At 38.6% G+C, this 27,979-nt stretch overlaps 2 protein-coding genes across 3 annotated transcripts; one reads left to right on the forward strand and one right to left on the reverse strand.

The window, feature by feature from the left end:
• Positions 1-295: 295 nt before the first annotated feature.
• On the forward strand, positions 296-18,636 carry LOC139937901 (dynein regulatory complex subunit 7-like). Its single transcript, XM_071933254.1, has 15 exons — positions 296-586; positions 1,430-1,727; positions 2,612-2,806; positions 3,568-3,726; positions 4,367-4,585; positions 5,762-5,881; positions 6,657-6,861; positions 7,894-8,022; positions 8,964-9,196; positions 10,201-10,416; positions 11,805-11,915; positions 12,570-12,680; positions 14,697-14,891; positions 15,980-16,119; positions 16,816-18,636. The coding sequence occupies exons 1-15, from the start codon at positions 408-410 to the stop codon at positions 16,895-16,897; spliced, it is 2,592 nt and encodes an 863-aa protein (XP_071789355.1). The 5' UTR covers positions 296-407; the 3' UTR covers positions 16,898-18,636.
• On the reverse strand, positions 18,576-27,921 carry LOC139938006 (uncharacterized). 2 transcript variants are annotated; one of them, XM_071933348.1, is made up of 8 exons: positions 27,784-27,921; positions 26,172-26,391; positions 24,414-25,144; positions 23,129-23,355; positions 22,046-22,303; positions 21,675-21,776; positions 20,969-21,154; positions 18,576-20,284 (listed from the first exon to the last, which is right to left on the reverse strand). In XM_071933348.1, exons 2-8 carry the CDS (start codon positions 26,316-26,318, stop codon positions 19,962-19,964), a joined length of 1,974 nt encoding a protein of 657 aa, XP_071789449.1. In that variant the 5' UTR covers positions 26,319-26,391; positions 27,784-27,921; the 3' UTR covers positions 18,576-19,961. The 2 variants fall into 2 exon arrangements, with proteins under 2 accessions (XP_071789449.1, XP_071789459.1); XM_071933358.1 differs by having other exon boundaries at positions 27,775-27,921.
• Positions 27,922-27,979: the final 58 nt, after the last annotated feature.

Genomic DNA, 27,979 nt, shown 5'->3' on the forward strand with positions numbered 1-27,979 from the left:
AAGTTCATAGTTCAAAGGTGAGGTCTCTTGTTTCTATGCAAACCGAACGAGCGTTGAAATCTTAATATCGCTCCGCACAAATCCTACTCTAAAACAGTTTTAAACAATTATTCAATATAGTTGTTACATATTTTCCAAATTTGGGTATCAAATGTATATATAACGTAAAAATTTAAGATTTTTGTGGTATTTTAAATGAAAAAAACCTGAATTATATGAAGAACTACTTTTAATATGTTGCTAGGACGGGCAGGGATTTTAAAAGAGTTTCAGTGTGTTGTTCGGCACCACCGTTTTCAAGTTGACACTGCACAACTCTATGCATCTTTGCAACAAGAGAAATCGTTGTTTTTTTTGTGAATTCAGAATACATTTCCTACTTCTTATAGAAAAGATTTGTTTATACGATGGAGGATATTGACGAAGGACCGTCGATTGTGGTGGAGTCAGGTTCTGAAGATCAAAATAATGAAGGGGGCGTCGAGGATGACAGGCAGTCGGCCGTTCCGAGCGAAGCCCTGGCGGCGGTCGAGGAGATGATGGAAGAGATGGACCAAATCACGGTGGAACCTCCAAAGATTGATTTGTAAGAAATAAAATCGTTCGTGTATCTGTTTACTGTTTGTATTTGTTTAACATTGTTAAGAGCCTGGGAGCATGCTTCATGAACAGACGAGATTTATTCATAATTATTAATTTGTATTATTAATAATTAGTTAGAATATTTTTTATCTGTATTCCTTTCCACTTGTTTTTATTTAGTGAAGTTTGCAATGTTATTTTTACAATTTTGGACAACGTAAAATATGAGATTTTGTTTTTCTTGTGGGTGGTTTATAAAGCTACGTTTTATTTTTAAAATAAGATAACAACTGTCCTTGATGAGCTCAGTTAATCACAGGGACCTAGAAATTTGTGTAGAGTGTCAGTGTTATATTTTAGTGGTTGTGTGTTTTCAATGTTTTCTTTTCACACTGCATTTCAATCATTCTGTAGTAGTTAATAGACATAGGCAAAATCTAATTTTATAAATTCACTTTTAGGAAGGCAATCCAAAATTAAGTGTCCATGTGTTGTCGAACAAACTATTACATGTATTCACCATCCTTTGTGGAAATGATTAATAATTCCCATGAATTCTCTCGTGTTATCGTAAATTGAGCCATGCTAAAAAATAAGTAAAGAAATAAATATGCCAACAGATTTAAAAACTGTCATCATAAAGGTGAATTGTCCGAGATAAAATGGTCAATATTCCAGAGGTCCCACTTTAAAATAAAAAGATGGAAACAATTCCAATCAGACCAAACATTTTGATGTGAATTTACTTTTCTAATGGGATGGAAAAAGAAATAACATTATATCATTAGTAATAGTAGCCTATTGTAAAAATGATTGTTCCATTCTGTGTTTTTTAATTTTAATTCAGCATACCCACTGTTGCTCCCATTGATGAGAACCAACCATTCACGTACAAAGAAAACAGCATCAAAGAGAAACTTGTTCTACAGTTTGCCGAAAACTTCCGCCGTCAATACGTTCACCTGTACAGAGACAGAAAGCCGCTTCTACTCAATCCTCTTAATGAATGCGGAGTCGAGAAGTTTGTCTGCACTACCATTCGGCCAACCCAGTTACCTTATAATGAATTGTACGACTATGACGGATGCGCTGAATTCGTGTCGGATTATATCACCTTTGATCCGCTAGTGCCTCCAATAGAGCTGGTAGGTAGCTATTTAAAATTTGGCGGAAATCCTTTTGTATGTTGACCTAATGAGAGAAATTATAGAATGCTAGGTGACAGCAGACTTACCAGGTTAATTTCCATTGTTTATGTAGTTCTGAGCCTGTGCACATGCTTATTAGAGAGAACAAAAGACTTACCTGATGATTCTACTGGCTACCCATTAGCGTGACGACTTCTTCCTCTTAATTGTGCTATTTTGGGCTGAATCCATGTGTGTTATTGTGCAGTGACACATACAGTGTGTCACTGCATATGTAAATATATTTACATTAATTTTGACTCCCAAGATGGTGGACCATAGGAAGACAGCAGCCCCATGTGACACCAGAATGTTGTAGATTTTAAATATTAAAGCAGTGTTTCAAGGTTAAACTAAGTTTTGTGGTGCATTCAGTTACCAAAAGAAACAGTCTCCAAGTGAAAGTGGGAAAAAATAATAATAACCCATGTTGAAATATTAAACTTTTATTTTATAATATTTCGAAGCATGATGTCATTTGGAAAGCAAAAAGAAATGGATCTTTACATTCAAAGAGGAATTTCTGCCCAGTCTAAAGGTCAAACTCAATGCAGTTTAATTGTATATCATAAAAATTCAGTAATGAACTGAAAATTCTCTGTCCAAAAATGTGTAAAGAAATGTCATGTCATCAAACTTTTTGTAAGCTAACGAATTTTGTAAGCTAAGCAAAAAGTAGGCCATTAAACAGCTCTATAATATTGGGCCCTGAAGTGTAACATTGTTAAAGTTTTGCCTACTGTCTAGTTTTTATATCTATATAATTAAAAAGAGAATGTAGTGCATATTTTAGCCATTTATAGATTACATCTTAATTTGCATTATTCTTTGCTTCTGTTCAGCCCAAAGCAATGATTTCACCAACCAGAGTCTTAAAGACGCAGAGAGGCAACTGCTTCGAGATCAGTACGTTATTGTGTTCGCTCTTACTCGGCTCTGGATACGACGCATACGTTGTGTGCGGCTATGCTACCAGAGAGACCACACTCTGTGATGAAGTCAGAGAGATATGCCCTCTGCTCAAGACCAAAAATGAGGTAAGTGTTGAATGGGGACGTTTTAAAATTCTGTAGCATGTACTTTCTGAACCTTAGCTTACTGAAGCAAAACTCCAAACTGGCCCCTAACTTCGTTTTTGAGGTGGCACAGCAATTGTTCTCTGGTAAGGGGCACTGCTATGAGAAAAATGCAAGTTTGGTATTGGAACCTTGAAAGGGGTACCATAGCAAAAGCACAGGGCATCATAGAATTGATTCAAGTCCTATTCTCGTGTGAGAGGTCTTTAAGCTATTACCTCAACTTACTATGAAACGAGAAAAAAGAAAACAGACACAACAAAATTAGTCCTTGAAAACCTGTGACATACATGCAATTTTGTGGTACAAAGACAAGATCGAAGTTTACATGTAAGTGGTAGAGAGTTCCAGATGTGTGGCGCAGCTGAAGAAAAAGACCTGTCACCCCATGATGAGGGATGCCCTGTCACCCCATGAGCAATGCCCTTTCATGATCTTGGCCTGATTTCTGTGCTTACAGTTCCCTGTAAAACTCACGGTTCCCCGGTAAGCAGAGCCATAAAGTTGGGCCCCTGAGGCAGGATACTTGAGTACACACAGTGGGGCTTTCCTATTTATTTACACAGCATAAGGTTTGTGTTCATTCACCATAATTTATTCTAGCATTAAGATGTGACTCATCACTCCGCTCGCAAATTCGCAATAATTTGTTCAAAGTTTTTCACTGCATCAACAAAATTGTTGACACTAATGGGAATCTTGAACATCCATTTCGCCTTTAGGTCAAGAAGACAGAACAGAAAAAAGAGGCCAAGAAGTACACTGTAAAACCTCCCAAGGACCTACGCAGTAAGTTCATCTTAAAGCAGGAAGCGAGAGAGGTAGAGGCTCAGCAGAAGGAAGAGGAGAAAAGACGCAAGGAGGAGGAGATCAAGCAAGAGGTTGGTGAATCAAATTCTAAGACAATTCAAACAAAAGGCATGATTCACAGTTTGCCTGACATCCAGGGATAAATAACTTGCTAGCGCCTTGTGCAGCTTGTAATAGATACATGTGGTTTACAAGACTTTAAGAAGATTGTCATAAGGGCTCCTAATCTAGAGGCACATGGGCTTAAGGCTTCTGCTGTCTTCAATTCAGGACTTCAATGTCTTCAAGAATAGTATTGTCTTAGGTCTTAAATCTCATGGAGGCAATTGCCTCCGTTACCCAATGTCATGGCCTTGGTGTCCAATGAAATTTTCTGATAGAAATTTACATTGTTCTCTTGTAGGTCCCTTTACTATCCATGGAGAAAAGGCCTTGGTGCTCTTACCGGTTCAAAACCAAGGCATCAGTCCAGGGTCAAATTTTGTAAAGCCTGTAAGCATAAAAACTTGCTTAGCACAAAAAAACTTGCTAAGCACAGAACATCTTGCTTTGCAGAAATTGGTTATCAGCCAACATTCCTTGAAGTTTAAACTCCACTATGTTTGTGCTTCGCAAAAAAACTTGCTAAGCAGTATTTTCTGCTAAACAGCATTATAAAATTGGGCCATGTTATTCTAGGATTATAAAACACCTGAATCTGTTTACCCAAAGGAACTTGAGAAGCCACCTGTAGATGAACTGTTCGGCCTTCGTGTGCACTGCTGGGTCTTGGTCTTAGCCGGTAAGCGTGAGGTCCCAGAGAACTTCTTCATGGAACCTCTGACCGGGAACTCTTTCCCGACCAGTCATGAATCCTTCCTTGGGATCGAGTCATTGTGGAATAATAACAACTACTGGGTCAACATGCAGGATTGCTCCAATGGCTGCAGGGTAAGACTGACAGACATAATTTACAAGGATTTTAAAAGCTTGACGCACAAATTGTTAGCGCTGTTCAAGGCCTTACAATTTTAATTGACAACTTGAAGGCAACCAAATGTGTAACATGCAAAAGGAATTCTTCAGTAGCACAATAGGTGTCAATGTTTACTGTTTGTGGCCTGAGGTGGCCGACCAATCTAGTTCACCAGACCCCAGCTCTGGCAGCAAAGTGTGGGTTCCAATCCCAGTCATGACACTTGTGCCCATGAGGAAGGCACTGACTGAACCCTAATTGCTTCGTAAAAAGTAAGGAAGGTAGTGCATGCTCTACCAGCCAGGCTCCTAGTGGATGACACCCATAGAGTTATATATAAGAACTAGAGGGGGCACTGGCCTATACACGCGCTCCGGTATGCGCGCAGGCGGCCATTTTCTAAGTTGACAAAACTGGCATCCCACAGCGTGTGTTTGTGCGGCCATTTTATAAGATGAACAAAACAGCATCGCGTAGTGTTCAATAAACACAAACTCCAACGTGTGTTTCATATTCAACGCGCGTACATAATGGCGCGCGCGTGTCTCCTTGCGGTCCCATCGCCTTTGTGCGAGAAGAATCACCCGTGCGCCCTCTAGTTCTTATATATAACTCTATGATGACACCCATGCCTACATCCTTGCCAACCAACCCTGAAGGTGTAACCCTGTTTCAGCCCTAGTAGGTGGCAGTGTGCCCCTTTTAACATTTAATTTAGCCGACAGCCCAAACCAGTGTAGTCCTCACCTTGAAGTGGCCGTCCAGCCTCGTGTAATTAGGAAATCTCATATGAAACATACACCAAGACTTGCACAGTTAATCCCCATGAAAATATATACGACTATAGTAACAATGGACCCTTCCCATGAAGCTAATTACATTCACGCATGCGTACAGACCCTATTGGTTGGCAAACGCCATAGAGTCGTGCACTAAGCAGACACACAATCGCTTCTGCGTCACGCAGCCATTGGCCGTGTACAAAACAGCGGGATGTTCCCTCACTTTGCCAACCCAAATGTTAGTGAGCACGCGCTATGTGCAGTTTACAGATTTCATGGGAAGGGTCTGTTGATGGATGAATCACCTCAGCCTAATCTAAATATCCTGACATGTCTAATCTCTCATTATGATGTTCTTTTCATCTTTAGGATCTGATCTTTGACCTAGGGGATTGTGCTCGATGGGAATTCATGCTGCCGACTAATGAGAAGCCAGTCTTAGAGATCCCAGAGCTTGAAATGGACGGCTTGGATCTGGAAGACGATGAGGTACAGTTAGGTTTTTTTCGGAGCTGCTGACTATCCTTGATTTGGCAGAAAGTTCCCTGAAATTACACCTATCTATCCATGTTCTGAAGAACAAATTTGACAATCTCCTTGATTATGGAAACTTACTCTCTACTTTGTTGAATGTTAAATAGCTCCTTGATATGTGTACAAAATCTCCCAAGATCAGGGGCCAATTTCATAGAGCTGCTTAAGCAAAAAATCTGCTTAAGCACGAAAATAGCTGGCTTTTTTTACACATGTTACAGGCCAAAATGTCATGCCATGTACATTGCTTGAGACTGGTATTTAGCTGTTGATTACTTAGCATAACAATTGAGTGGGGTCTTGGACAATAATCTGACTTTACTAAGCAAGGAATTTTTTGCTTAAGCAAACATTTTTGCTTAAGCAGCTCTATGAAATTGGGCCCTGAACGTTGCTGCTCTCTCTGAGATGGATTAGAAATGTGTGTGAATTATCAATTTGAACCCTTCTTCAATGAGTACAAAGCAACGTAACGGCATGGGATAGATTTACAAGGATTAAGTTGTCTTCACGATCAAGACAAGTATCAAGGTACTATTCTTTTGTTAAAGAAATTGTTTGCTAACCGAGAAAAATTTATTGTAGTATGGAGGGAAGCATGCACCAGGCAAGGAGTTCCAAAGAAATGAGAGCTGTTGGAATGGCACTTTTTTTTCGACATCTTGGCAAACCAAGGGTGAATGGGTGAGAATAAGGAACAGTATTTGATAAGATGTTACCTCCTCCTCAGGATGACGATAAAGAAGAAGAGAAGAGCCTGGACATGCCCCCGTCCTGGGTGAGTGCCCTGGAGCTATCCCTCAATGACTTCCAGTCCAGATGCCCCCAGGGCAAGAAGACGCTGATGTACAAGAGAGCCAAACTAGAGAAGTTTGCTCACTACCTCCTCAGGGATGGAATGGTCACCAGGCTATCCATCTTTCAGGATAGAGAATGTGAGTCTTGGCAAATTGTCTCCATTGTCTCTGTCTCAGAGATAATACAAAAATTCATCGAAATTTTCGCAGCTAAAACTTAATTGGGCATAATTTACAATGAAGGCAGTTATTTAAAATTAGAGGACATTTGTATGAAAAAATACAAAAAAGCCCCCATATAATTTTTTTTGGGAAAACAAACAATTAAAGTAGAGTTAAGCCCGGTTCATACTCCCTGCGAATGCGAATGTGAAGCGAATCTTGACAGCACAAATTCGCAATGAACATTTCGCAGCAGTTGAACTCTGCTCTACTCCCTTGCGAATAATCGCTGCGAAAGGAGGGTGTGACGTCAAATTCACGTCAAATTCGCGTTCGCATGAAGTGTGAACCGGGCTTTACCCTTCATCAACAAGAAGTGTTAGTAAACATGGAATAGCACAATTGTACAATACTGCTCTGGGTATTTGTTTGGTCTCCTTGAGTTATTTTCTGAGTTATCTTAAAACTAAACTGAATAAGTTAGGAAGTGAAGTTAGTGTATTTTGTTGTAAAGGAGATGCACAGATCCTCCCTGTGCTGCTCCTGTGGTATAAAATCAACAGTCACCTTATAACAAGTATTCAAACCCCCAAATAATGCAAAGTGCCCATTTTTGTATGGCGTTCGATTTGAAGAATATTAGTTTTACTGGGGGATCCACCCCAAACTATGGGAGCGTAATCAGTAATGGGTGTAGTTAAACTAAAGTAACATTGGATTTAGGCCAGTGATTTCTCAGTATTTTTCAGGATTTCAGGATTTCAAGCCCTCAAATTCTCTTGAAAAAAGGCAGACAGAAATAGTCACCATTGTGCACTAACCCGTAAATTTTGTATTTATTGTGATGCACAGGTAAACCTGAATTGTAACACCTGGAAGGTTCCTGTGGGTCTCAAATAAAGGGAACCCAGGCCTGCATGGTTTTTTTCAGGAGTGTCCACATGTGGCAAATCTCATCCCTGTTGATTATTGAAGTCTAAATATATGTTGTTGTATTTTGTTGTACAGTAAAGGATCTGATTCAAGTGAAGGAATGGTTCTCTCATCGGAAAGACATGTTGGACCTCAGGGTTCATAATCACCGTACAGGAGTCAATACTGAGTACTACAAGCAGGGCAGACAGAGACACCTTAAAGGTACACACACACAAATTTAATAACTCTCCTACGATATGGAAAGGTATGCCGTAACACAATGTAATGACTATCTCTAATGAGTTGGGGTGGTTCTGAAAAGAATCGTTGGTTTCAACTCGACGTTTCGATCAGTATGCTCTGATCGTCTTCCATATCGTATTTCCACCATGCAAAGTTTCAAATCAAACTCTCCTACTGTTTGACTCTTCAAAATCATCCAATGTGGCTTTTCAATCGTAGATGCACTAGGTAGTCTGCAAATGACATCATGGTTGCACTTCACAGCATGCATTATGATATCACTTGATAGTTCTCTCAACAGTTGTTACACCATACAGACATTTCTAGGCATTTGAATGAGATCAATTTTGAATGGCTGGTTAACTGGTAAAGGTTGCGAATAATTGAGGGTTTGTAATAAGCAAAACTTTTTAAAGCATTTATAACTCCTGGAACGAAGTTCTTTCTGCCCTCAGGAGTTTGGAAGTTATTTCTCAATTTAAATCTCATCTCCGTGACCATTATCTCACTATTGACCTGTACTTTGGGGTAAGGTCTTTTTCACTTCTACCGTCATGCTTGTGCAATACATAGATTGTATTTTAAATCTTCTATAAAATTCACATTGCATATTTTGTAAAGTTATTTTTGTCATCATTTTTACTGTAGATATAATTCCCTGTTTTCTAAAGTTGTTTTTGCATTGTTGCTGTTGTCTCTGGTAAAACAACTGGACAGTCATTTAGTTTAAATTTGTTGTTGTAATCCTTCAGGTGTGTCATTGTCTTGTCTTCTTTAATCTCCTGTTTATTTTTTGTTATATATCTCTAACCTTATGTTTTGTATGTAAATTTGTGTAATTCAAATGTATTTACCTGTGAATCTAGTAAAATATTGAAACGAAAGGAAACATTTTAAAATCAAGTATTATTAACTTCCAGAGCATACCTACAAAGCTGGGAATCCAGGTGCTGAGACTGACCGCACCATGATATTCCACCATCATGCTCGAGTAGACGGCTTGGTGAAGCGCGAAGAGACTCCGTTGGAAATGACCGAACACTTCTTAGAACGAGACGACTTCCAATATTACAGACACGTCCAGTATGGGAAGAGACAGCGAAAGTTGGAACCCGCAAGTACCCTGCCCAGCTCAAACCCAAGACCAATTCTGGTAGGCTGAAATAGTGTTAAAAAACTTTAATTTAAGATTGATTTGAAATCATCCTGTTAAAGCTAATTTAAAGCCATTGGACACTGTCTGACACAGAACGAAAATTAAAAGTTCACAGATTTACAAATAACTTGCAGGGTTTAAATAAGTTAATGGTAAAGACTTCCCTTAAAATATCATTCCATGAAATGCTTTGCTTTTTGAGAAAACATAACAATTATCAATTCTCGATATCGAGAATAACAGATTTATTATAAACACATGTCATGATACGGCAAAACGAGCGGAAACAAGGGTGGGTTTTCCCGTTATTTTCTCCTGACTCCGATGACCGCTTGAGCCTAAATTTTCACAGGTTTGTTATTTTATATATAAGTTGTGATACACGAAGTATGGGTCTTTGGACAATACTGTTTACCAATAGTGTGCGATTGCTTTAAACATCAAGTTAAGAAAATACATTTTAAGAACCTTGATTCAATTCAGAATGCTTCAACCAAAGTTGTAAAATGTGGCTCTAGAATGCCATACAAGGTTGAATGATCTTGACAAGAACCCTGCATGGGACTAACAATTTGAAATACATTTTAAGAACCTTGATTCAATTCAGTATGCTTCAACCAAAGTTGTAAAATGTGGCTCTAGAATGCCCTACAAGGTTGAATGATCTTGACAAGAACCCTGCATGGGACTTAACAATTTTAAACACATTTGAGTTGAACAATGAAAAATTGACTAGAGTTGGACTTAAACCTGCAACCTCCAGATTAACCTGCCGGCCCTCTACCAACTGAGGCTGTATAACTCAAATGTTGGCAGTTTATAATACTTATTCTATTGGTTGTGAAATTAGCATCTAGCTTGGTAGGATTCAAACCTACAACTTTGTGTTTGCAAGTCTTACAGTCTTATCACTCTCCCACAGTGATCACGATTCCCCTGTAATTGGTTGTTTATGTCTCCTATGGTTCGACCTAATAACTCGAGTGTAATTTTATACGCAGAAAATCGTTGATCGTTTCCACCGGAACACAGCCAAGTCCGCCTCGGAGGATGTTGCTGAGCTTGTCTTTCTGATTGCAGAGGATCGAATCCAGTTAACATTCCATCATCAAGACGATAAGATCACCGCCTCCACAAGAGACTTCATCAAACCACCCAACGCTAGTGACAAGGGAACTATATTGCAATTCTCTCCAGATATAACCTCCACTTTTCAGGTATGTGTATTTTGTTTTAATAACATGGTATTTAAAGCGCATCAAAATTTGCAGCTAGATTTCATTTCTTTTATTCTGCTGTGAAGCAAGGAATCTTATAAAAGCAAACTTAATCACTGTACTAGCAACAAAAGAACCCAATGGAGAGAACACAAGTTTCAGTTTTAGATGTGGAAGGAAAACCCAAGAGAATTATTCCAGGAAAAACCCATCTAGTCGGGTAGGGACTGAAAGCTAAATTAATGTAGTGCCCCCTTCTATGGACCCTGGTTCGAATCCCTGGCAGAGTCTTGCATGTAGATTGGGGTTATAGTCACTATCTGATTGCTAGGGTATTTCCTATTTGGTTTTTTTTCTCCCACATAGAAAACTGGGAATTCTTTCATCATCTTCCCTACACGGGTGTCTCCAGGAATACAGGTTACAGTGTTAGTAACTTTTGAGGTGCCCTTGTTTTCATTTCCCCGAAAGCTACAATAATAATAATTTCTCAATGTTTCATGTGTCTGAGTTCTCTCTTGAGTCACATTTCTTCATCTCTTCTGGCCTATAGGTTTAAGTGCAAGGCACTAATGAGGTTCCATTGGTTCCATTTTTCAGAAAGACATAAAAACAATAATATAATATATAATATCAAAGTCTTATATAGCGCACGTATCTACCAAACAAGGTACTCAAGGCGCTGAGTATATACAAACTTTCAGAAAGATAGGTTATTGCAGTGATGGATTCTGAGACCCAATTATGTAGCACGTATAAGGGTTTACGATAAGTGCACTGGGTTCTTTTACATGCGTTACACAACACATGGGACCAACGGCTTTACGTCCCATCCGAAAGACGAAGCAATGGTAAAGTGTCTTGCTTTTAAAAGGACACAAGTGTCACAGCTGGGGATTTGAACCCACACTCTGCTGATCAGAATCACCAGAGTTTGAATTCGGTGCTCTTAACCGCTCGGCCACGACACTTCCACCAATAAAGCTAATACAAATTTTCCATGATAGAGCTGTTATCTAGTATTTGAGGCGATGACTAGAGCAAGAGCAAGCTAGAGACCAATTCATGAACTGACTCCACGGTAGTGCAGTAAATTACGATCCTATAAGCTAAAGTAGTAGTCCCAGCCAACTTTCTATACCTTCCGTATAACTTTCTATACTTTCTAAATTCTATACCTTAATTAAAAAGCAGGACAGTTCTTTTAAGAACTGAGAAGTCTCCCGAACCCCCACATCTACTCCGCGGTGTTCTCTAAGAACAAACTCTACCTGGCAAGTAGATACACATGGTGTTACCGCAAACCAAATATATAAAGTTGTTATCCATGTCTCTTAGTTCTCTCTTGATTCACATTGATAGTTACCAACTATTCTTGGACTTTGTAGGTTGATCCTCATCAGAAGACGGCCAAGGACCTCTACGTCTACAATCTGCTGGTGTCACTCGTCGATCAGGAAGATAAGACAATCGCAAGTGTGCGAGAGTCAGAAGAAGAGGTTGGTTAACTTCTGTTGGGAACACTTCTGTTGTTTGACTCTAACCATGTGTATACGTATAACTTGGAAATGGTGAAGTTGAGAGTTGTATCTCCACATTACAGTTACATATTTATTTCCCTTGCCAAGAGTTTCAGGAACATGTTCATATTTGTCTCAAGCCGTTGAGCAAGGCACCTAACTTAACCACAATGGCTTCTTAAAAAATTGGGAAAGTAGTGCATTCTCCTCTACAAGCCAGGCTCCTAGTGGATGATACCCATGCCTACATCCTCACAGACCCTGTTTCAGCCCCAGGAGTAGTTGGCAAGGTGCCTCTGGTGACAGTTGATCTGGGTCGATAGCCCAAATCAGTTAAGTGTAGCCCTCACGTCAAAGTGGTCGTCCGGGCTTGTGAGTCAGGCAATATCTCATTACAAAAATTAAAATTAGTTTTATGTTGTCAGGTCCACACTCGGTGTGTAGCATTAATAAATAGCGTAAGGGTAGAAAAGAATACAAACTGATATTCCTGGTCTCGTCGCATTTATTTACATCTATTATAAAGTATAAAAGTTGCAATCTTTTTTCCTAAATGTGAACTGGTGTTTTTAAAGCTCATTATAGTATTGGTAATTTTTCACATCTTTGCATCTTCCATTGTTATGAATTCAGGTCAGGGAAATTTTGAACGACAGAATAAGTGAAGAAACACGGTCAGAACTAGACATCTCTGTTTACGATACAGAACGCAATGAGAAAGCTAAACAGCACAGAGTGGAAAGAGTAAGTTTGACCATTAGTTCCCTTTTTAGCTATAAATGCATTCAATTTTGTTTCAGGCACACAGGATGTCGTTTTTCTCATTCAGATTCGTTTCATTCATTCTATTTCATGTTACCACCTGATAAATATACACAGACACAAGGATTTGTTGTTGTAGTGAACTCTGCCAAGAGTTAATTTATTCCGTACTCTGAATTCCGTGGTAAAACGCCAATTCATAATAATATAAGGGATTTCCCTTTATTTAATTCCATCCAGTGATATCCACTCATAAAGAAGTATACCAGTTCCCATTATAATACACTTTGCGACCAATTCGCAAAGGGTCCCAATTCCTCACTTTGCGAACGGTAAATTTCCAATCCGCAAAGGTTCCCACTTCTCGGCGATTTGCCAAAGAAGGTACCAGACTAATTACAATTATTATAATTATAAATGCACTCATTGACTGGAGAAAACTCCGGGTCAATGAGGTTCCCACTTCCAGCGAGTTGCCAAGAAGGTACCAAATTAATCTACTTCTTTATATACAATCACATCATTTTATTACCACCATATTTATCCATATCAATTCACATAAATTAATTTACCACTTCCTCACAGGCTACAATGCCTATTAGCTTCTTGTTTATAGGAACACCTAAACTTACCGCTGTAAGTGTAAGTTGTAAGATTATCAGTCAACTCAATCTGTACCACGTATTCCGTAATACCCTGGCCCTTCCATTAACCCCAGGGAGGGAGGGAGGGAATTTTGCGAAACTATACAATCTATCTTAACTCCTCGGTGGCAGAATATTCAATGACGGTTCCCAGAAAGACAAGCGCCCTTTCCCCAAATGCATTGCTTTGGTTGGTTGAAAAGAACAATGGAACCACGTCTGAATGCGCCCTGACAATCCCAATCGCTTATAGCCCCGACTGTGCAACCTGACTATAATTATGCATATTTCCTGGTGTTAAATCGGTTTACTGCGTTACGCATTAACCCTATTATGGGCATACGCCTCTCTTAATACTTATGCATGACGTCATAATTCTTACCCAAAATGAGGCTATGGGCGCGCGTCCCCCATCACTTGCAGTGGCTGCGCCCATCGCCTCGTTTTGGATTAGCATTGTGACGTACCTCATGCATAAATATTAAGAAAGGCGTATTCAAGACTACATTGGCCATTCTAAAGTTGATTTTTTACTTCCTAGTTCACTTGAAGAAATTGAATGGTTGACCAGCTCTTGTTGTTGGGTTTTACAAAATTGAATGAGTCTTGCGGCCTAGTGAAATTAAATGATCTTATTTGACCAGTGAATGTTTAACCGGTGAAATTTAATTTGTTGACTCCTCTGGACTGTTGAATGCTGATTTAACGGAGCATTCACTTTCAAATGAAATTTATGAGCCATGTGTAAAAATGAATAGATTTTTTATTAAAGTTCAATTAAATTTTCAATCAAATTTTCGGTTTATTTTAAACAATACATCACCAAATAAAAAGTCAAAGACTAAAGGAACTTGGTTAACAATTTAAAATTTGTTTTCTCTTTTCAAATTTTGTGGTTTGCTATATTTGACCCTTTGTCATGAAATTTTCAATAGTGTGCGTTTTGCGGTCGCAGAGGTGATCCTACCTTTTTGTTCAATTTGGTCTCCTTTTTTTATCAGTATATACCGGTAGTGGGGTTGATTTACCGAGGGTCTGCCTGACGCTTATTTTTTGTATTTTATTCTGTTTTAATATGAATGTTTGTATTGCAATGTTTTACTAAATTGTTGCTACTTTTTTAACTGTCGTGTATTGCTATTTTTGCTAATATTTTTATCCTGTATTTTAATGTTTTTCTTGGCTGTACAGCGTTAAAGCGCTTTATAAATGCATTTAAGTTAAGTAAGTTAAGTTATTTATTTATAAATTAGCTGTGAAAATCTTTAAATACAAGTACTTTTATTGTTATCAATGCAAAACCTACATTTAAGAAATATTTTTGTGATGCTAACTATTTTCCTCTTGCCATCAGGAGCGTCTTCAGATGGAAGAGAAGAAACGTCGAGAGGAGATGGAGCTGGATTACCTGGCGCCATTCTTAGCCCAGATTGGGGATCCAGAGAAACTAATGAGACAGCAAGCATTAAAGCTGAAAGAAGACTGTTTAGCTGATCTCAAACAGAGACTTATTGATAAGGCTAACCTCATCCAGGCACGCTTTGAAAAGGTTTGTGCTGATATTGTTTCAGGGCCCGATTTCAGTAGGTTGTGGCACTGTCTAAAATTCTTTACCGTAATTCCTTTGTCCTTTGGAAGGGATGTTAAGCCGTAGGTCTTGTGTTGTGGGATTGGGAGTGCACATTAAAGGCAGTGGACACTACTGGTAATTGCTCAAAATAATTATTAGCATAAAACCTTACTTGGTGACGAGTAATGGGGGAGAGGTTGATGGTATAAAACATTGTGAGAAACGGCTCCTTCTGAAGTGACATAGTTTTCGAGAAAGAAGTATTTTTCCACGAATTTGATTTCGAGACCTCGGATTTAGAATTTGAGGTCTCTAAATCAACCATCTAAACGCACACAGCTTCATGTGACAAGGGTGGTTTTTTTTTCATTATCTCGCAACTTCAACGACCAATTGAGCTCAAACTTGCACAGGTTTGTTTTTTTCGTGCATATGTTGAGATACACCAAGTAAGAAGACTGGTCTTTGACAATTACCAATAGTGTCCAGTGTCTTTAAAGAACCCAGGAAAATTGTTTGGAAGAGTAAGGGTTAACCCCGGTGTTTCAGGTTTACATAGCATGCACTACACACTTATGAGGCATCTTTGGTTTCATTACCAGAACATATTAACAATCTTACAAGCAATTGGACCCACTTTGTAAGACTGATCTCACAGTTCACATACTGCTGCTCGCGTTATAACTGTGACCCCAAAAATCATTCATTATTTCAACTATTTTAAAAGAGTTACACTGGTTACCAGTATGCAGTTGGATTAAGTAACCATCTGCTTATTTAACCCAATTAAAATTAAAGTTAAAGACTCATCTTTTCAATCAAGTATTTGAGTAATTGCTTGTTTTTACGTGTGTTTGTGTATTTTTTTAATTTGTATTTCTTTACTATCTGTATTGTATACTGGATTTCTATAAGCTTTGGTCTAAGTTTCTATTATAATTATTCTACATGTACAACGCGATATGTTGTTATTTTTCTTAGCGCCATGAGCACTTTAGTGGATTTGTGTGCTTTATAAGTTTTTATTATTATTTTATCTTCCAATCTATTAATCGTCTGCATTTTAGGAGACAGCCGAGCTGCAGAAGAAGCAGAACTGGTACCAGCAGAACCAGGTGAACATGCACAAGGATGATGAGGAAGAGTACCTAGCCTTCTGCAGTGAAGCTATGTTTAGAATTCACATCCTGGAGCTCAGACTAAACAGGTCAGTGCCTGCAGAAAAAAAAGGACGCCACCCATCAGGGGGCCGGCTCAGGCTTAGGCTCCGTGCGCTGTGTACGCAGTTCGGCCTTAACCTGCATTTTCAGCGCGTATTGCTGATTGTACATCAGCATGCGGAGCCTGAGCTAGAGTCTAAGCCCAGGTTTGAGAAAAGCCCCATGGGTCTTTTCCAAGCCTAGGCTCGTGCTCTTGCTTGGGTTTTACTATTAACTTTTAGAGAAGTGTACATTTTTGATAGTTTTTCTAACATCAAACAAAGTCTGAAACAGTGGACTGAGCCGTTTATATCCCCCTTGTGGGAGGGAGCTTTGACGAGTTCCCTTATTGAAAAGATTACTAAAAGGGTTTTGGTTTCTTTGTTGATCAAGTTTTTAGCCAAGACATGAATCCCTACTCACTGTGCAACCTGTTGTACATGCTAAAATAATTGTTGTCTCACTGAGACGAAAATAATTTTTGTGAAATTGTTTTACTCATTTCTCAAAAGCTACACCACCTCAAGTTTTCTATCATCACTATCTTTAAGCTGTAGTTTAATGTTGATCTGTGGACTTTGTGTTTTGTGTCTTACAAGAAGTACCAAACAAACAAACAAACAAACAAACAAACATAATTTGAATCTCTTGAAGGTTTGGATAACTTCATGTTAATATTTTGTTTCTTCTTCTTCCTAATACAGGCACAAGGAGAATGCTCCTCACAAATACATGGCTCTAGAACAGAGACTAAGGACAGACACCAGACTATCAGATCACTTCTAGGCATCAATGGATTCCAAAACTGTAAGATCATTACAATGATGCCATGGCTCTAGAACAGAGACTAAGGACAGACACCAGACTATCAGATCACTTCTAAGCATCAAGGGATTCCAGACTGATGATCATTACAATGATAACATGGCTCTAGAACAGAGACTAAGGACAGACACCAGACTATCAGATCACTTCTAGGCATCAAGGGATTCCAGAACTGTAGGATCATTACAATGATGCCATGGCTCTAGAACAGAGACTAAGGACAGACACCAGACTATCAGATCACTTCTAAGCATCAAGGGATTCCCAAACTGTAAGATCATTACAATGATGCATCAATCATCCTCAAGATATTGCCTGTGTGTAATAATGTCAATATAAGTGTCATATAGACTGTTCCCATTTGACATAAAAAAGTGCAAGTCGGCCATTTTAACGGGTAATGATAATCGTTTTATGAATTATTGCTGTCCTCGTATAACAACCGTTCACGTTCCTGTTGTAAAAAGTTAATTTGGCCAGACCCAGCTATTGATATAACGAGAGTCGACTGTATACAACTGATCAGATGATTAACTATGTACAGTGTGAAAATCTTCCAGTTCCTTAAAGGCTAGCCTTTGAGCTCAATCGGTCATCAAAGTTGCGTGATAATAATGAAAGAAGAAAACACCCTTGTCACACAAAGTTGTGTGCGTTTGGATGGTTGATTTCGAGACCTCAAGTTCTAAATCTGAGGTCTCGAAATCAAATTCGTGGAAAATTACTTCTTTCTCGAAAACTTTGGCACTTCAAAGGGAGCCGTTTCTCACAATGTGTTATACCATCAACCTCTCCCCATTACTCGTCCCCAAGAAAGGTTTTATGCTAATAATTATTTTGAGTAATTACCAATAGTGTCCACTGCCTTTAATGTTCCTTATTGAATCCGTCCATGGGATATTTCTGTATTATATTTTTGTAATAATTCTGAATTTTGCAGAATGTGTATATATTTTGGTGAAATGCAAAAGAAAAGTTACTTGAGGAGAAAGCAGTGTAATTCTTTGGATTGATCCACTTTTACAACTTACATGTAAATGTAAATATTAAAAGTATTAATTACTTCCGTCCATTGATTAAAATAAGTAAACAACCTATTGATGGTTTCATCATTTTCCTATATTTAATGTTGTATAAAGCACAAATTTATGAAGTTCTTCCCAAATTGGCTAAATTGTACAGTGTACAGTACAAAAGAAAGTTCTTCATAGTTTTCCTATTAAATGGTAGGGTATACTTTTGGTAATTCAAAGACCAGTATCCTCACATGGTGTATCCTATGTGGGCTCATTTGGTCATCGAAGTTGTAAGAAAAACGTAAAAGAAAAAAAAAAAAACTTTTTGTTGCATAGAATTGTGTGCTTCCAGATGCCTGAGAAAGGGTCCAAGATTACAAATTTGGGGTGAAAAAATTCCCTTTCTCAAAAATTACATTTCAAATGGGGTCAACTCTAACAATGTTTTATACTACCAACAGCTCTCTAGTACTTTACTCTAGTAAATTTGTTATGGTCATTGATACGATGGAGTAATAACCAAAAGCACACCCTGCCTTTAATCTTGCAAATAATAGTCATTAATGAATTTGTTTCATTTGAGCTGGAAACGAAAAAAAGACACTTGTACATTTCTGTAAACATAAAGGCTCATAAAACTTGTGTATTTTCTTTATTGAAAACAATAAAATAGAATTCATAAAACATGCTCTATATGGTGGATTATGTATTATGTAAATCTGTATTGTTGAATTCTTTTATACATTGCTTTGACAACAAGCATTGGACCGTCCAACATCCCACCCGTACAGGTACTATTGGTGTCTGTTGAATAATTGACCCATAGTGGACAGTACAGTGGTCTTATCCTACCCAAGTACATTTAAACATGCCTGCCCACCCAAGATTGACAAATAGTTCTTAAATGAATAGCTTGATTCATTCAAAAAATACAAAAATATTTGTTTGTCCCACTTGCCCCCCCCCCTAATTTTTGGTCATTCACAGAACACAAGGTATATAATTTGTATACATAAACTATATAATGCACACACTGTCTCCTTCATAAAGTTTCTCTATTGCACAAAAACCCTTCTACAAAATCACACCCCTTTTTGAAAACTTGTGTTTTCAATGAAGAAAGCACTTCAAAAGAATAATATATTTACTTGTTCATATAAGTGTGAAGTAAATACAAAAATACTTTCAAAACTATCAGCCTCCCCTGTGTCTACAAAACATATTCAATCCAATGTACAATTCAGAAAAAAAGGTCACTTGCATGTATCACATTGAACTCAAAATTTCCTTTAAAAACACCTTGATACTTTCATATTTGTTAAATAGTTGTTTGAAGAGAAAATTAGGAGTTTTGAGGAAATGGAATCAAAGTTTGATATTAATTTTGGTTTTACCCTTACACCAATATGTGTTAGCACTATGTACTCGGTTCTTTCCAGAGTTTTGTAAAAAAACATCACAATTGCACATTACTTGGGTGATATGCCTGTAAACATCTTTCATCACCGAACTCAGGGAACAGAACTCGGGGAAAGTACTGAGTATACAGTGCTAACACACATCGGTGCAAGGGTAAAACCAAAATTAATATTCTTTTAAATCCCGATGCAAATTTAACATCTATCAAAGTTTGAAAATTTACATTGTCTTTGACTTTGGGGGGGGGGGATAAAAAAGTTGACAATTATGGGTCAAATACTTTACTGTAGTGTCCTGATATAAAAACATGTGATAAAGCATACAGTATATATAATCTCAGTTTACATACATTTTGTGTGAAAGCTGTTAATATTGGAATACTTAATGGTTTCCCAGTTTTCAGACAAGTTCAAAATTTTCAGAAAATCCAATCCCAACTTCCGTCGGAGAGTGCTGTGACAGAACTCTTGGCGAATACTTGGAAAAAAAAAAATATATATTGTAATGTCCTGAGAGGCCTACATAATAATCTCAGTTTAGCTACATGTTGACACTACCATCACATGAAAACCATAATGGTTTGGCAGTTCTCATATCATAAGTTTATCCAGCGCGCTTGTCAACTTTAGAATAGTTAGGAAATCCAATCCCAACTCTTGTCGGAGGCTGCTGTGGAAGAACTCTGGCGCTCTCTGCGACTGCTTGTACATCTGCACCAACAGCTCTCCGTTGAACTGCAGCATTTTCTTATGAGCGTCCATCAGCTCATTGTCCTTCAGCCATTTCTGGACTTGGTCCTTTTCCCACGTGGCAACCACCGCTCGTCCGACTTTGGTGGGGTTGGAAGCCGCTGGCTTGCTTGCTGTCAGCGATGCCTTGGTTGCCTGGACGATGCCTTTTTCAACAATCGCCCCTGAGGTATAAAATAATGTTTACCTCTTGTTAAGACGTGGGCATATTTGTTTGTAGAAAGGGAAAGGAGCCTATGGACACAAAATGAAAGACAGTCCTTCTCAAAAGAACTTTGGCTCTAGTTTTGAGAAATATTTCTAAGGAAGTGGCACAAAGCAAACCACTTTTCACTTTCACAAATTCATCAAAGAAATTATTCCAAAAATCTACTTACAATTTTTAAAGTTTGTTCTGTCAACATAATGCTGATTCATAAGCAATTATCAATGAAGATACAATATAAGTCACCTGTGAAAATTTAAGCTGAATAGGATGTCTACTTATTGAAAAACTTCAAGAAACTGTCAAAGTATTTTCATTTTAGCGAGGTGACAACAGGTACGCACCACATCTTTAGACACCATGAAAATTTGATTTTTTTTGGCGCTATATAAAACTTCGATTTTATTATTATTTCAGACAAAATAATTTTGAAGGATGCTTACTACCATTACCATCTTTATAACAAAAAGGCCTTGCGATAAAAATTACACAATTGTTCGTTGGGGTCATTTCGAAAGTATTACTGCACCTTTGAAGGTACACCATACATACTTTTCGATTTCACTGAAGGAAAAATAGCTCATCAATTTCTGAAGTCCTTTGGCAAACCCTCAATATCTGTAAACTTATCAATTTATCTCACCTTCCTTAGCACGATTCCCAAGTTCTTGGACCAAATACGGCAAATTCTGCTCCAACTGGGCATCCTCAAAGAATTTGAAATACAGAAGGGTTCCGACGAGTGCGCCAAGCCATCCGTCAGCTGAATAATCTTTCTCTACTAGTAGAGGAACGATGGGGATGTTCTGCTTGTAGGCATATGTTGCTTCTGTTGAAAAATTAAAAAATAGAAAGTCAATGAATTGGTAAAAGTTTAATAAAAAACAAGTTTGATTGGAACTTGGTAAAGATATGTTGGATGGAGGGAAACAAGGAATAAAGCTGTTGGAAGGGCTCTTTGTTTAACAATCTCAGGAACACAAGAGTGTATGGGTGAGAAGAAACATAAGTCTGGTTTCACGCTCAAACATCTTGTAGGAGGAACCAGGTCAGACACACTGGTGGCACATTTACTGTGAAAGAAGAGACAGCGGGAAAGAGGATGATGCTCCCAATCCTTCAAAAAACAAGATCAATAGGTATGCTGCTGACGGACTGCAGAAAAGGTTCAGCTGACATGTAGGACTAGCTCAATGGTACACAAAGGCAGGATACTGGAACAAAAACAGCCCTTGTGGTTCCCTCCGTCACAAATATGAAAATCGCTCTACCCCCATCTCCACCTTAAATTGGGACACAGTTGAGTGTTGTACACTACTAGTTTCTTGCATCTTTCAGTAATAAATTACCTGTTCGTGTATTATGACTGTCTTTATATTTGCGGGACAGAGCCACTAATACCACGGCGGAGTTCTCTACTGCCTCTGCCATCGCACCAAGAATGTCGCCCTCTGAACATAAAAAAAAAAATATTAATGATCATAGAGTCACATTCTCATCAGTGTACATTTAATAGACCCCTTGCATAAGGCACATTGCTAATGATACGCACCAAGTAGAGCATACAAAACAAGAACGCCACAGTTACACCTCACAGGAAGACACAAAGTGTCCATGCATTCTCCATTTTATATCCCTGAACTTGTGAAACCTCTTGGGGATGTCAGCCAATATTTACAGGAAAATTGCTTTATTTTTTGAGAGCAAATGAAAATCCTACCCATTTTATCGACGTCCATCCATACATTGTACCCGGCAGATATCAATTCATCTTTCAACATGATCATTCGTTTCTGGACGTCCCACTGGTAGCTAATCATTATATGCTTGTTGCTGACTGTAGCGCCCTCGTGTGACGAGCCACCTTCACTGTGAATGTGACCGGGCAAATCGATTTTCCCCTCGGTGGTTTCCCATAATGCTCCTGTGCAAGCTTCTCTCAAGGCTGCGTTGTGACATGTCCTTAGTTCAGTCAGAGCTTTGGAGCAGAACAAAGTGTTATAAGTTAGTGTTAGCGTGTGTCAAAAATAGGAAGTAACTTAACTATAACTTGTAAAATTGGGAGTTCAGCCATGTAGAACAAAATCCTGTGCAAGGAGTTTTGCCTAAGGAGAATAAGAAGAAAATATAAATAAATAGTAAACTTGCAGGTACAACCATGTGTTAATCTCTTAAGGTGAAGTGTAGGCTCTGAAAAGAGCCGGTTGGGTCTCGACGTTTCAAACAGTATACTCTACTCGTCCCCTAAGAGATTTACACATGGTTGTACCCACAAGTTTACCATTTATTTAAAGTTTCTTCTTATTGTAATGGTATCGCATATTGAACAGTTTACACTCAAGAATAATCTGTGAATGGAGTACACAATCTGAGAAATGTTGCATGCAAAAATGTTTCTCAATTTAGAATTTTTTTGAATCCCTGTCACTAAAACCACCTTCAATCAATCAATCAATCAATCAATCAATCAAAGGTCATTTGTAGAGCGCCAAAATCAAGAGTTTGTTCTAAGGCGCTGAGGCACAGTTGAACGGTTATGAGCTTTTAAGGAGTGTCTTGAATAAGGTGAGTGAGCTGGCATTTCTGATCTGTGTAGGAAGCTTATTCCATATTTTGGGGCCATATACAGAGAATGATCTCTCTGCAAAAGTAGAATAGCGAGTTCTTGGCACTCTAAAGGGAATTGTGTCTGAAAATGTTACATGTTATCAACAGCTGTAGTGCTTATTACAAAGTAAGTATTTATGGTCATAATTTTACCAAAACCTTATACTGGTTGGGGTGAGGTGCATCAATGCATTACCTTCAAAAAGTGGCGTGTTGTGTTTGATGACGGCCCGATTGGACGGCACGAATGCCAGCTTCCACACTAAGCCAGCAGCCAATTCTTGTTCAGTATCTGAGAAGTGGACTGTCAACATCTTGACCAGTGGATCCAGTCCTCCTTTCTGGACAATCTTCACCTTGTTCTCATCATTCAAGGCCAAGTTGTTTATGCCAATCATGAGTTCTTCGACAGTGAAACCATATCTGGGTGAACAAAAGTTGAAATGTAGCCCTTTAGTGACAATGGAGTTAGACAAATTTATTTTAATCTGGTACATTAATCCTGAGTTCTTCAACAGTGAAACCATATCTAGTTGGAAAAAAAAGTTAAACAAGAACAACGTTTAGTAAGTAGGATTTGAAACTTAAGTGAAAATTTTATAAGACAAACTTAGTGTACCTGTTAATCCAGACATCAATGGTTCAAGTCCTGATCCAGTCAATTTGTCTTTGTTCAAACACTAACCAATTTACCACTTACCCAGTTTATTACTTGACAAGTTTATTTATGATTAGAAGATGGTCTTTAATTTAACCCAGGTCAAAATTCCAGTTGAACCTAGTTAACTGGGGTCAACTGGTGCAACTGGATAGTGATCAAACTCGTCCATTTTCCATATTAACCAACTGGTTTGGACTAGGTTTAACTGTGTTCAACTAGGTTGAAATTATAAACCAGTTGGTCTCTGTCCATTTTCCATATTAAACCAACTGGTTTTAACTGTGTTTAACTAGTTTATCAACTGGTTTCAACTAGTTCCAGTTAAACCCAGTTTAACTAGGTTCAACTGGAATTTTGACCTGGGAAAAGATCGTCCTTTGAAAACTTAGGGCTAGATAGCTCAGTTGGTAGAGCTAGACGTTAATCCAGAGGACAGTGTTCAAAACCCCTTGTGGTGTATTATTTGATCTCTGAAACCTAGAGTTAATCCAACGGTTCTTTTCAGAACCACCCCAACTCATTAAAAGAGATTGTTATTACATGGTGTTACCGCAAACTCTTCTATATCTTATCTCCACCATGCAAAGTTTCAAATCCTACTTATGTTGGCATATCTTCAAAAAGGAATTGAAGTCCCATTGTTTGGCTAGTTTTTCTCTTCACTTGTTCTGACCATAACTTTTGTGTCATCCTTTTTTGGTTTTAATTGTATGTTCCTCGATCAGTTTTCTGGGAATGTGCATATTATAATGTATAATCCATATTATTAAAAAAAAATCTAATGCTGGTTAATTTTTACAATACTCAGTAATAAATCTACCTTTTAGTCTTGTGTTCCTTTGTCTTCAGTGCTTCTTTCACTAATGTCAGCAGAAAGTCAATGGAGCCATCCGTAGCCGTGATCTTTTCACTTTCTTCCTCTGTGATGATGTAAGACAAGATGAGTAAACACTGAACACGAACGATGAGGAAGGTGCACTTCATGAGGGTACAGAGGATCTCCACAGCTCCCGCCTTGCGGTAAATCTCACGGTTGTCTCCGCACAACCGGATGGAATTACTCAGTATGCCCAGAACACCTCGTACAACGTGCCTCCTACTCTCGTTCTTCAACTGGTCGAAGTTCAAAGCGGGGTTGGAGAGTTCCTGAATGGAAGCTTCTAAAGCGCCGGTCCGTCCGAGGACCACACAAAGCTCCTCGACGCTATCGGTATAGTTCCAGTACGACATCCGCATTTTCTTCAGGTTAATCAACGCCTGCTTACGTTGGGGGTCCTCGCTCTCTTTATTGAATAAATCATGAGTGTATAGATTCGTGTGAATCGTCAGGTACAGTTCGCCAAAACCTTGTTCGACCAAATACTTTCCCAGCTGGAGACGATTTGCTCTATCAAATGACAGCTTTCCAAGAGTGGCAAATTTCTTAAAACATTCCTCTGCTGCAAAGTCATCCACAGTTTTTAAGTAAGTCACGACTTCAGCAATTTTGTTCATCTTATCCTCGATGGTCTCTTCATCGGGTGCCTCTTCTCCTTCTTCTTTTTTCTCGGCCTGTGGAATTAAACCAAACATATATGCATATAAAATAGCTTTGCCAATATCAACCTCCCCCTTTTAACCCATTATTATTCAAACCAAACCACAAGCTGCTTGGAGGTCACCTACCCAGAGCAGCTTAGTGCCGATTTAAATAGATGCCTAGAGGTCATGGTCGATTTTGGGCAAATGTGTTCTGGATGGGCTTGATTGCAAGTCCAGCCTGTGAGTGTGGAGCTGCCCTCCAAACAGCTGCCCACATTACCACTGACTGATTTTTTTGTATAGTTGCCCTAGCGAGCAGTCCCTAAAGGAGCTAGACAGTCTGACCACACAATGGCTAATTGTATTTTTTAATGTAGTTTAATCTTAGACATATATTCATAGTCAAAAGATCTTCCAGGCGACTCCAGAGGAAGTGAGGTAGTCACAAAATGTGACAAACTTACTAAGCCTGCCTCAGGTCGACCTACGATTTTCTTGCACCCGCAACAAACCATCGGCAACGCGCAGACAAAATATGCTCAGGTCACAACAACTGAGAAATCGTGTGCCTGCGATTGGTTCCCGACCATCCACATCACGTACAAGTTGAAATTGTTCTACTCGTGCGACTATTACTTTTTTTGAGCAGCGACTGTTTCAGATTGTCTTAAAATCATCGCAGTTACGCACAGGTCGTATATAATCGCCGACCGAAAAGTTCCCAATGGTCTTAGCTCAGGCGTAATGTAATCCTGAAAAGTCAGTCGCCGACTGTTTTTTGTTGACGCAAGGTGGACCAGAGGCCGGGCTTTAAAGAGATCCCCGCAGGATTTTTCAAACTGCTTCAAGCTCCGGCCTAGCTGTGTTTTCTAATGGTGAGACATCTGCTCCTAGCAATGCAAAGGTCATGGGTTCAAATCCTATGGGAAAGTATTGAGTATACAATGCATTTATACACATCAGTCTAAGGGTAAAAACTTATTCTTTATCCCCGATGCAAAACTAACAGATCTAATTAAGACTCAAATTGATTTAAGATGTACAAAAAAATCCCTACCAGGTCAGCATCTCCATCTCCTGCCGCCTTTTGCGAGGACAGATCCACGCTTCCCTTTTCATTGTTATTGTTCATCGTCCCATTAGCCTCCCCTGCCTTCTTCTTGAGTTGTTGGTTCTTCGTTGAGCTCGGTGTACTTCCCATCATGGGTCAGAGGTCATACATTCACGGGATGCTGCAACAATCCATTACTCATGATGAAGGGTCGAACGTATTTTTCCTGCAAAAGGAAATGTAAGCAGGATATTAAATAAGAGAAAAGCCCTGGGGGTTGTTAAATAGTTGCAGTGCAAGGGAGACTGACATCCTAGCGCTACACCATATATTAACAACCTGATACTTAGGAACATGGCAATTATGTTGTATTTAGGCTTAGTTTATTGCCTAACAATAAAAAGTATTAATTTTCTCGATTCCAAAATCAATATAATTCTGGTTTGGTACTGGAAGGAGATTCTGCCTCCCCCACCCCCTCCCCTACACCCTGAGAATCTGCCCCTTAATAAAGTGAATTGTGTTGAAGTTTTGTCAGATAATGCTCTCGTTTGAATTGACTTCCTCTAGCCCATGTTAGTTTACTGTATGTGGGGACACACACTCACCTCTGGGGACGAAATCCCCAATGGCACAATCACTAGTACAAAGTTTTACTGAAACACAATTGAGACTAGCCAATCTTTATACTATACTAGAGCGCTTTTTAAAAAAAAGCAATGAGTAGCCAATATTATATTAAATTCCAGGAGTTTTCAACCACTACTTGGAGGAATGCCGTCATTTATTAATAAACACCTTTTGAATTTAAATTCTCACTACCACAGTCATCTCCAACAAATAAATAATAGTAATAAACATTCCTCTTTTATTTAGATGATTGTAAATATAAAGTTTACTCTATGTTTTATATAAGATCAAAACCTTTTCTTTTTTTCTGATTTGTGGCTCACGATGAATTTTTTTTTAAGAGAAAAATTCTTAAATTTAAATTTAGACCTAAAATTTGGTCATTGCACATGTTCAGTTGGCACAATACATCCCATAAGTCTGCCAAAAAAAGAAAAGAAAGAAAGACTAAAAAGCAGAACAAAAAGAAATCACAGACGAGTTCCTTTTCAATAAGGTTTATCACGAATAGCAAAATATCAAGAGAGGGCGCTGTTGAACCCACACAAAGGTATAGGCGTTGCGTGCGTGAGTCGTAGAAACTGCATAGAAATCGCCCCATATTCTTTCCCACAATGCATTGCGTTTCTGAATCGCGATAAACCTTATTGTCAGTTGTTTACTTATTTATTGTTCATGATGATGATCAGGGATGGACATGCACCCGATGCCGATGGAGAGAGAAAATTATTCATGGCGGCAGGAGGACAAGAAAATTAGATTTAGAAAGTCATATAATTTATTGTAACAACTTTACAATATCATGGAGGAACTGGAACTAGAGGAAGAAAAAAACCATCAGTTTGACACAGGTCAACATACATGACAGACAATATTATTATCTAATTCTAATCATCCATTGTATTTTCAATTCATCATCCATATATCCGATTCCGATTATTATTATTATTACAAATTAAAATAACAAACAATACATCACCATTCCAACCTTCTTTCCATGGCTTTTGAACCAGTAGGATCCACGCTTTATTTATAACATTTCCCACGGGTTGTTTTTTAAATTGATTTCCGGAATTGGTGGGTTTTGCAGACGATGTTTTGAGCCCTATCTCACGGGTCTACTCATCTTCACTCTTCTTGGTTACATAGCTCAGTTTACATTGGCAACCCCTGGTGCCTTGCTA

This window comes from Asterias amurensis, chromosome 1 (assembly GCF_032118995.1).
Source record: "Asterias amurensis chromosome 1, ASM3211899v1".
Lineage (NCBI taxonomy): Eukaryota > Metazoa > Echinodermata > Asteroidea > Forcipulatida > Asteriidae > Asterias > Asterias amurensis.